The sequence below is a fragment of the Diprion similis genome, chromosome 4 (genome assembly GCF_021155765.1).
Source record: "Diprion similis isolate iyDipSimi1 chromosome 4, iyDipSimi1.1, whole genome shotgun sequence".
In the NCBI taxonomy this organism is placed as follows: Eukaryota; Metazoa; Arthropoda; class Insecta; order Hymenoptera; family Diprionidae; genus Diprion; species Diprion similis.
In genome coordinates this window covers 27,344,235-27,354,844 of record NC_060108.1, presented here as the reverse complement: position 1 = coordinate 27,354,844, position 10,610 = coordinate 27,344,235, and the positions used below count along the sequence as shown (strand labels likewise).

At 35.9% G+C, this 10,610-nt stretch overlaps 1 protein-coding gene across 1 annotated transcript; it reads left to right on the top strand.

Moving 5' to 3' along the window:
* Nucleotides 1-422: 422 nt before the first annotated feature.
* LOC124405294 lies at nt 423-8,285 on the top strand. The gene is made up of 4 exons (XM_046880090.1): nt 423-439; nt 1,183-2,334; nt 2,466-4,757; nt 4,920-8,285. The coding sequence occupies exons 2-4, from the start codon at nt 1,387-1,389 to the stop codon at nt 5,067-5,069; spliced, it is 3,390 nt and encodes a 1,129-aa protein (XP_046736046.1). The 5' UTR covers nt 423-439; nt 1,183-1,386; the 3' UTR covers nt 5,070-8,285.
* Nucleotides 8,286-10,610: the final 2,325 nt, after the last annotated feature.

The window sequence follows — 10,610 nt, the reverse complement described above, 5'->3', positions numbered from 1 at the left end:
AGGTGGCTGCAGCTTTCGTTTCGTCTAGCAAGATACAATAAAATAAATACTCATCCTAGAATACCTGTAAAAATAATAGAAAATCAAAAAATTTGCGATCGTGTTTAACAAACACGCGGATGAGAAGCTTTTATTCCACTATTTTAATTATCGGGATTCCGGTAGGTGTAAATTGTTCAGTATTTAAACTATCGAAACGCCATCTGTGCAGCACGCCGTTGAACTACGATACTACGTGTCGGGGGCCGGGGAAACGAGTTTCGTTGCATAGGACGCAACGCCAGGAGCAAATGGTGGTACGTTCGGTTATTGAGGAGTGTTTCGGCTGTGTTTCAAGAGACGATTTATAAGTGGTAAGAGCGGTATTATCGCCGATTCGTGCTGTCGGAGTATCGCGGCGTTTCGAGGTGTCGCCGAGTTTGCAATGCGGCTACATCATGTGAGTACACGCGATACGTATTATAATTATCTGTTGCACGTAGGCATACGTCTGACTTCTATGCAACCCGCGCGGTGCTTTCTAACACCATGAAATACAACCTCGTCTTTCTTCCTCTCCCAAATAACTACAGCCGCCTGTTGCGTCGCGCTCTACCAACCTCGTTGGGCTGGTCGATGAATTGGTTTACTTATTTCAATGGTGATTTTCTATCTGGGATCTTACAATTTTCATGTACCGTCCATTCCTAACCACATTTTCTAGCTAAATTGCTTACTCTACCTTCGATATTTATTCAAGAAACCAATTGTAATCCCCGTTTAATACAAAAGTCCACGAAGTCACGCTCGTGTCTACTAACAATCGGTTTTACCCTACTGTAGAGATGCTCCACCCACTTTGTTCTCTATGCGTTGCCTTAGTTGCTGCTGCTTTTTCGAATAAACTATTTTAGTTCGTTTGCTGGAATATTACGGTGAAATAGACGTATTTTCGAATTTATGGTACAGGATGAAGTGTATTCCTGACTCGATACAATAATTATATATATTGGTACTGTGATTTATCGCGGGGTAGCTGCATGGTAGCAACGACCTACGGGTCATTGGCTGGCTCATATTTCTCTTACGAGTATTTTCTTATCGGATAGGATGCTGATAACAAACCCTGAATCATATATTGACAGTTAATATGATCCTTGCAACTTTTGCTTGTATGACCTGTTTTTTTTTTTTGTTTTAGAGATGACTACCACGTCGTGAAATAAATTCTGTTTGTCACTATGAAGAGACAAACAGTTTAAACAAAACGTTCATAAACTTATTATAATTTATAATGTAATTTAAACGACAATTTCACTGTCAAAAGAAATTGAATAAGCTAAATTACCATTTCAACGATCAAAACAAAGAACAAAACTCACTCTCGGTCAAAGTATTGTATTCACGATGTATAAAGATAGAAACTTGATGAAATCCTTCGAGGTGGATGGCAATTCCGAAGATGATTTCGATTTTTGTAGTACTGAAACTGGTCAAAAATTTACTATAAAATGGAGTCCGACTGAAGACATTAAGCAAATATCTAAGCATAGATTTAGCAGCACGAGAATGCTTAGCAGATCAGTCCCACGAAGAAAGCGAAGTTTATTTCAGTACAGAATAAATAGGTCGTTGAATTTTGAAATTGGTGCGCCTAGGCGTGACACGGTATTTAAATCACCCAACTTTGATTCGGATGAAAGCCCGATTTGTAATGAGAAATACTTGACTAGATCGGCCAAAATATTACGATCATTAAATATAAATTTCAGTCCTTCAAATAAAAGGACAAAGAAAATAAATAAGGCATTAAATTTTGACTTAAGTCCAAGTCCGAAAAAAAATTTCAATTCAGCTGAGAATCTTTGCAAAAAAGAATCGCCAAACTTTGATTCTAACGTAAACCAAATTTCAAAGATCAATAAAACATTGAACTTTAGCTCCAGTTCGAACAGTTCTAATTTGAGTAGCTATTTAGGTACACCGATTGATTCAATTGATGAAAATCAAAATCAAACTCCGTCTCATCGAAACAGAAAAGTAAAAAAGTCACTGAACTATCTCACACCGAGTCCAAAACCTAATGCAAGCTTGCCCAGGTCTGTAAACAAAACTCCAATGTCTCGTGAAGAGTTTATAAACAATCTCAAACATAATGCTGAAACTCCCGAATTCCGCGTTGCGAAACAGAGTGTGAAGAAATCAAATCACTACGACAGAATGAGCGTCAGCACTCCAAGGAACTTGTTTCAAGATTTTGAAGACGACGATAAAGAAATGAGGCCGACTACACCGGAAAATATTGTACAGTTTGTGCCAGAGAGTATGAGCGCTATCAAAAAGAGCCACAAAAAGGTATCCCAGAAATGACTGTTTTTTAATTATATCTTTATTCTTCTGAAAATTTAACTAATCCCGAAAATGATAATTGTTGACATTAATATTTTCATTAACTTTATCTGATCTATAAATTACTTATGTTGCAGGAACGGCAGAGTAATCGTTCGGAAAAGTTGTATGCGCGCCAATTAATAGAGCATTGTATAAAGACAGAAGATACATCAGAAAATACATCAGAAAAATCTATTATATTGTCACACTCGGACGAGAGACCTGCCACTCCAATTACAAATGATTCTTATCCAAGTCCGAATTATAGTGTTAGTTCTATTAAACAATCTCACAAGAAAGATAAGAGCAAAAAAAGAACCATGACTAACCACTCAGAAGATGAAATATCTGACTCGGGATCGATATTTGATTACACAGAACTGCAGGAAAACAAACCAATCGTTGAGAGTGAACTTTTGGATAGCTCCGAGAATAATTTGAGCCCTATCAGCAATACCAGCTCAGGTTTCGGAGTAATCCCATTTAAGCAGGAGGTCGAACAGAGATCAATGTGCCTGGATAATTCTATAGAAGACTTTTCTGATCACGGTTCACTTTTTGATTATTCAGCAACACCCGAAACCACAGGTGATACAAAACTGGGTAATTTACCATACAAAACTGATGTACAGGATCAATCGAGTCACAGTTCCCAAATTGCAGACAGAGAGCCCCTCAAGTTATCGTTTGACAAGTTGGAGTTAATTTCACCTGTGAAAGATGAGCAAGAGGCGATACAGTCCTGCAGCAAAGCAGACAACGAGAATTCTAAGCGACCAGTGACACCTGAGAATGTGATTAATGTCTTGGACCAAATAATGACAGATTCGATAAAGAAATCGCATAAGAAAATAAAAGATAAGAAAAAAAAGATCTTATTTAAGCCTCATGCGTCTGTACAAAACTTTCCAGTAGAATCACCGTCGCCTGATAAAAGTCAAAAACATGAAGTGTCAACTGCTACAAGCAATCTTAATAATTCTGAAAGCGTTGTCAGAGCTGGTACACCAGAAAACGTGAATTCGAGTAGATTGTTAATGGGACAATATAGCTCTGTGAAAAAGTCGCACAAAAAGAATAAACACAAAAAAATTGTTACTGAATTTGCTAAACGACAGAAATATTTTAATAGTGACACCCAGCAAAAAACTTCCAATGACCCATGCCTCATTAGCGGTATTGAAACCTTACCCGCATCTTGTGATAGTTTTGAATCCAGTGCATCGAAGAGACACAAGTCAATGTCTGAAAAATCTGTGATGATTTCTGCAGCTGTGACTGTAACTGAACCACGCTCTGCTACACCTGAGAAGTTATTAGCTATTGATCGTTCCATTGAATTATCTACAGCTGATAGATCACCGTTGGAAAGGTCAACTCCGAATAAAAGAAAAAAATCTTTTCTTCTCAACGAGACTGGAATAAGCAACTCATCAGGTGATTCGTGCCATATTGAATCTTCTTCCATGGAATATGAGAGTGCTGAAGAAGAATTTAAAATTTTCACACCAATAAAAAAACGGAGATCTTTGCTAAACCCGACCGATTCTGAAAGTATTCCCAAGACAAGCGCCGAATTAAACAAATCAAATTCTTTGGAATATTCAGGGGACAAAAACTTGTCAACAGAAGATGGAAGCTTTAAATCTGTGGAAAATAGTTACGATACTCCGAATCACAGGAGAGACTTTGTGGTTATTACACAGAGTAATTCTGAGCCTCAAATTAGTGGTGAAGGTTGCGATGGTGAAAATTCAAACGGTCGATCTACCCCAAAGAATCGTTCCACCTCAGAATTAATTTTTGATATTAATTCGATTAAAAAATCCCACAAAAAAGACAAGAAAAATAGTAGATTGAGAAGAAGCTTGAATGTTGAAGAGGAAAAAAATGATTTTCATCTCATAGAAACTGAAGAATCAGTTGAAGATGAAAAACCATTCGTTAACTTCCAAACTATAAAACAGAATGAATTGATCTTGGAGAATGAGTTTGAGAATCCCAAGCCATCGACCAGCCTTGGCTGTACTTTGACTACAACCCCTCCAAATTCTTCAAAAATAATAAGCTTTTTAAAGCTACGTCAAGCAGACTCTATTAAACGATCTCATAAGAAAATTCGCGAACAAAAAAGACTATGTATAGTTAATAAAGATCCGGACTTGTCAGATGATGGATCGTTATTCGACAGTAGCGACAGAATTGACATAAACGGTGCTAACGACTCGATTGATATTCTGGATGGTGAAAATGAAACAAGCTTGAGAACTAAAACTTCACCTGCTAATTCAAGCAATGAGGGTGCTCCTGAAGTTCTGGTTCATACTCCGCCTAATAAATCGAAACTGTTGATACAAATTGAATCGATAAAGAAGTCGCACAAGAAGGTAATCATATATTACAGTGTTATTACTTTCTCGATAGTTTTATTAGAATTAGTTGCACATTGCTTTTCACTTCAATACATTGAAAGTCGTTTGCAATTTCAACTTAGTGTTTTAAACTCATAACTGTTTAAGTCATTGTTTTTTTGTTGGTTTTTTTTTTAGGATCGTGGATTTAAACGCTCAGCCCCGAGTGCAGTAAATGCAGAACTCTCCGATGACGGATCAATCTTTGATCCTAACGAAAAACTTGATGAATCGGTCAGTGACATAAATGAAATGCAAACCAGCAGAGAATCTTCGCCATCAAATTGAATTTACAACAGAAGAAATATCCCAATCAAGATCAGTGCCTTATCTACGAATAAATTTGACAGAAAATTATTGTTCTCTTACATACTTATACCGTAATGAAAAAAAGTTTATATTAGGAAATATCGCAGTTTTCCCCGTTTGTACACTTGTTGTAATCAGGGTACCGAGTTTCTCCTAAATTTCAGTTTCGTTATGGAAATTTATGCAATCGCAAAAATATTTGGATAGTGTGATTATTAATTTTTGTCTTTATTAATTATAATTATGTTTATGTTTATTCTTATTTGTTAACATCATTGATGAAAGTATTCTTGATACAGCACTTTTGCTCTGTTAGCTCACAATTAGTTACTTTTTTTTGTCTAAACTTGTCTTGCAAGGTATTGATTGACATTAGAACTTAGCCAATCACTACCACGCAACAAACCGTAATGAGATGATTGAATATTTCCATCAGTAGTCGCAGGTATGGTTAGCATATTGGAAAACAGTTTGGTGAGTTTGGTGGGAATTGACAAATAATTTATTATTGGGCCTGTTCCTGTATGCCAAACTGCATCAATGTGTTATAAAAGATATATTGTATTACCATCAATGGTTAGGTGCTGGTAGATTTCACTGAAATAATAACTCAATGGTTCAATGAAATCTATAATGTTTTTCGATTCTGCGATAGGAAATTAAACTACTATTTAATTGTTTAATGAATTTTTTGAACCTTTACGAACATAAAGGACCAGATGGAATTCTTACAAAAGCGAGAGCGCATTTATGAAAAATACTTTCTGACCAATGTCAGATTTATAATTTAAACTATATCTTACTCTGTGGCGTCTATTGAAAGTTACAGTGTATACATACATATGGATATATATTGAATAACTTCCTTGAATCTTATAGTATATTGAACGTACGTTAATGTATACACGCGCAGATGTATAAGTATGTGTATGAAGCTCGTTACGTACACACATTTTTTCTGGTGCCGCATAGTAAATTTAAGTTCTCAATAGCGTTATAATGGTTATCGCTCCATTTATTAAAATATATTTCAATGTTACTAATATTCATATATACAATTTTTAGTTAATTAAATAGTGTTTATTTTTCGGAAGAAGTTGCGTTAAAACGTTAAACGTTTCGTTATTTAAGTTTAACATTCATGATTGTATTGCATTATTTAAACTACGGTTGCTTTTATGTATTACGTAATTCGTCGCATCGAATTCTGCAAAGTCCTAGTATAATTGTGATATGTAAATAGGTATTATATAATATGAAACAATCCATATATTTTTATTGTAAGAAATCGCACTCCGGGGCGACCAGCCGTTGAGTAATCCCGCAGATTTTATTATTATTCAATCAACCGGAAAATTATTCTCGTTTTCTTTGTTACCTCGAGAATGATTTTTCAGGACATCAATATCAATGATTGTGTTAAAATAATTATATTCTTGCGTCGTTTAACAACGTCTAGTTGCCCGGGTTACCACGGTGGAAAGAAGACAACGTATATTGTCTTTTGTGAATAGCGATTTTCAAATTATTGTTATACAAATGGGTCGAGGTAAATTACTCTATAGCTAACTGTTGTTATCAATTTAAATATGATATACCGCATAATTGAATTTAACACTCTATAGAATCCTAACATGCGATAACAATGTATATGTTAAAATTAATTAGGAATCTACGTTTAGGGCGCATAAACGGCTGATGACATTACCTCTATGTGTATCTTATTCTAAATTTGAAAATTTGTCGGTTTAATTTTTAAAGTTTTTAACCTTGTAACGCGTTAGCGATGTTCAACTATTGAAATAGAAATTTTTCACTTTCAGCTTTTGCACGTTTGCTACCCACTAATGTCATCAGCGCGTTGAAAGATGTGTAACATAAAATTCAATAAATCTCAATCGACGGCCGCTCTCTTTCCTTGCCGATATCCTAACAATATGACAACATGTAAACGGTGGAGAGTCTATCAAGGCATTGCCAGGCGTTGGTTTTTTTTGTTCATTTTTTTCTTTCTGTATAATCAGCGGCACGTTTATACAATTCATGATCAAGATCGAACAAACCGTCCAATTAACTGACTCAAACTCACTTATATCTTATTGTTAGACAAGAGGGCTGAAAGCCCTTACTTACATAGCTTGCCCTATTATCATCCAAAATTGGACAATATATTTTTCTGGTCAAGCAATGACCATGAGCATGGTCATGAAAAAAAAAAACGTGGCGCCTGTAGTTATCTCAGCGTCAGAATTATACGTTTTCGACAAAATTGAAGAACATATTTTTATTGATAAAGGTAGACTTCTGATAAATATTGATCGTTTGAGTGAAATTTATTTGTAAAAATTAGCTGGTATGTTGTAATTGGAAGAAAAAAAATTATGTGTTATACTTCTTTAACGTTTGTCGTTCGTATAACAGTTAATCGAATTTCAGTCAACTAAATGTATACGATTATATGATTGTTAATTAATTCAGTCGAAATTCTTGCCAGATCCGTAATTGCTTGAACATAGTAAGGTACCTTGATCCTACTTTTTATTTAGAAATTGGATTATCGTTTTATGAAATTCAGCGCTACCAAATTTGTTTGAGGTAATGGTTTTTTCGCTTTCAATGCTCAGTATGTTTCCAAATTTACCTTCACTGTGAAAACAATAACTCTGTTTCCTTCACTCAACACGTGACTATTAGTAAGCTTAAAAACTGGACAAGCACACTGTACAGTCGCGCCCGCTTTACCATATCGAATTTTCCTTCTACAGATTGCATTAGAACTAGCCAGTGAGTGTAACCATACCCATTGTGCCTGCGTATAAAGTTGCCCGGCTTTGATCTGTGAGGGCAGTTGTTGAAAACCAGCCATAAGCTGCAGCGTTACCTATACAATTATCTCAAAACTATTGTTGACGAAGATATGATATTCCTATAGTGCTCAGAAGGAGTGTATAATTAAATAAAATTGTTATGCAAATAATAATGATTAAAATGTATGTTACGAGCATACAGAGAATATTAGATCTTATATTTATTATGACGGTTTAGATAATCATCTTGCGTATTGAGGGTTTTTCACCATGCGATCGTCTTCGAGTAAAATTATAATACGGAACAAAATTCCTCGCAGCAGTGTGAGAGTACTGTTATTTTGTCAAAAAGACTGACTACGCAAGTACACGGATTGTATTTATTACTGAAAAAATAATTAGAATATTGTGTGAAAAACTTAGTGCTGATTTCGAAGTTTGTGAATTCTTGTTGTGACGACTGTATCGACTATTTTAATAAACATTGTATGTTGTGAACTAATCTAGGATATATACTAGTTCCGTTATTTCTATTTTAAAATTGAATTATCTTCGATTTCCCCCCTATCGATGAGCTCAGACTTGGACGAAATACCTGCATTTCCAAAAGTTACAGGCACTAACCATGAACGTATTCCATCGTTTTCCAACAATTGCTTACAAGTTCAATTGGAAATCGCCCACTTTTCGTGCTAGTAACACAATGCACTATTCAAAAAAAAAAAAATTGTGCCATTGTAATGAAAGCAATTGAATGCGATTACCCGGCAACCTAATACATGTTTTCTCCGAATACTTTTCACGTGTCCGTACTTGAAACAAGATCCCGCGTCAGTTGCTTGTATCTAACAATTTTTCAATGGCTCTTACAGTCATGCTGCAGCCTTCCAACTTAATTTTGTATGTGCCATATTGCCCATACATAAATGCTCATCGTCAGTTAGTGTAATATGTACCCCATTTTCTCATTCAGATTTTCCACTAGCTAGACAATGTCTCCAGGAAACGCAGGCAACTTTTCTTGACTCGTAGAACATGGTGATTCGACGCATAAGCGTAGACTGCATCTATTTTATGACGAAATGCCAGCAGTTTGTGAAGAGACACGTCCAACAGGGGCACATTTGATTAGTCGTCTTACATTGTGATATTGAAAGATTATCATTCGTCTGCTCTGGCGTCTGACCTCAGTAAGCTTTGAATAATTATCAATAATTGACATTTAGGAAGATTCGTCAAAGTCACTATTACGCTATATATATCTAAAATGTTGATGCTCAATGATTATATGTTGGTCTCAATTTAAACATTAACACGCATAATATTATTTGTATTGTAATATTTCCGTAATGTATATTTAACATTGATCGCTTTCAGTAAAGCCCTATGAAGAATTTGTGAAGATGGAGAACGACGAACGCATTACCGGTGTTGGCTGGACACGGCATATTCACGTGTGATTAGTAGAGATATTGTGTCTAGAATGTGGTATGAGACCAGCAGGGTCTTTACCCTCGGCGTGACATATTATTATAGTCCAGAGTGTAGGATTTAAAAATTTGAGTTAGATGGATGATTTATTTTCGAGTACCATTATCATGCAGAAGTAGGCATGGAAATAAAACAAAAATTTTCGATTCCTTTTCTTCCTGCTCCTTCAGATTTACAAATATACAAATTGTTGACGTTACACAACAGTTGATACCCAATACTGAAGACTATGACGTTCGTTCGAAAAATATAAATTTCGATATATCTGTTTTCACCGGTTATTGGCTGGAGAAATTAAAAAATGGCCATTGGTAAGCAGTTGTGGCGAGAAGAGACGCAGAATTGCCGCGTTATTTTGATTGCATGGTTGCAGCTGTGATCGTAGGGGTTTTTGATCGCAAACTTGCTTCAACATAGCCTCAATTTAAATTGGCTCTTAACGCATTACAGATTGGATGGAAATCAATCAGGTTAGCCTTCATTACTACAATTTCTAGAACTGACAAACATTTTGTCTCAAGAACAACTTATAGGAGCTCCTTCATGATGATTGACCCAAAGGAACTTGTAAGATATGTAAATTATCGTGGGAATAACAGCTAAGAAAATAAAGTGAATATTAAGGACACACAAGGAAACTTTTAGCTCCAACACAGGGTTGTCTGGTCTCAGTGCAGTTAGACTATGGAGAATTGTTTTCTCTATCAAAATGACCTCCAGATGTGGTCGAAATGAACGATTTGCGGCATTTTTCAGAATCAGTCAAAGTTTAGGCAAGAAAAATTCGAAGTATTCCTTTTGATGCGATTTTGGGTCCAAGACTTTTCCTGTCAGAGTTGATTTAAAAGTGCTCTTTTTGCGTGATTGGACCCCCAGTAACGCAGAAAAGACATGAGAAAGAGCTTAGGACCTACAGCAGGGAAAACAAAAGGATAATGTTCCGTTTATCGATTGGAACTTCTTATGCGTTGCTCGCAGCGTATTCAAACCTTGCTCAATCGATTTCTCTGGCGAAATAACGTCGATATAGGGCCTTGAAGGATTAATTGCAGCACTTTCCGAAACCGTCGAAATTTTCGCGAAAAATCCAAAGGGTTTGGCCTAAGTTTTATCGGGATTTTCAGGGGCGAAAATTTTTCGTTTCGGAATCGATCAGTATGACCCTTTGAAGAGCAATTGGACCTCCGGGAATTCGGGAAACACATAAAAAAGAGCGTAGGAC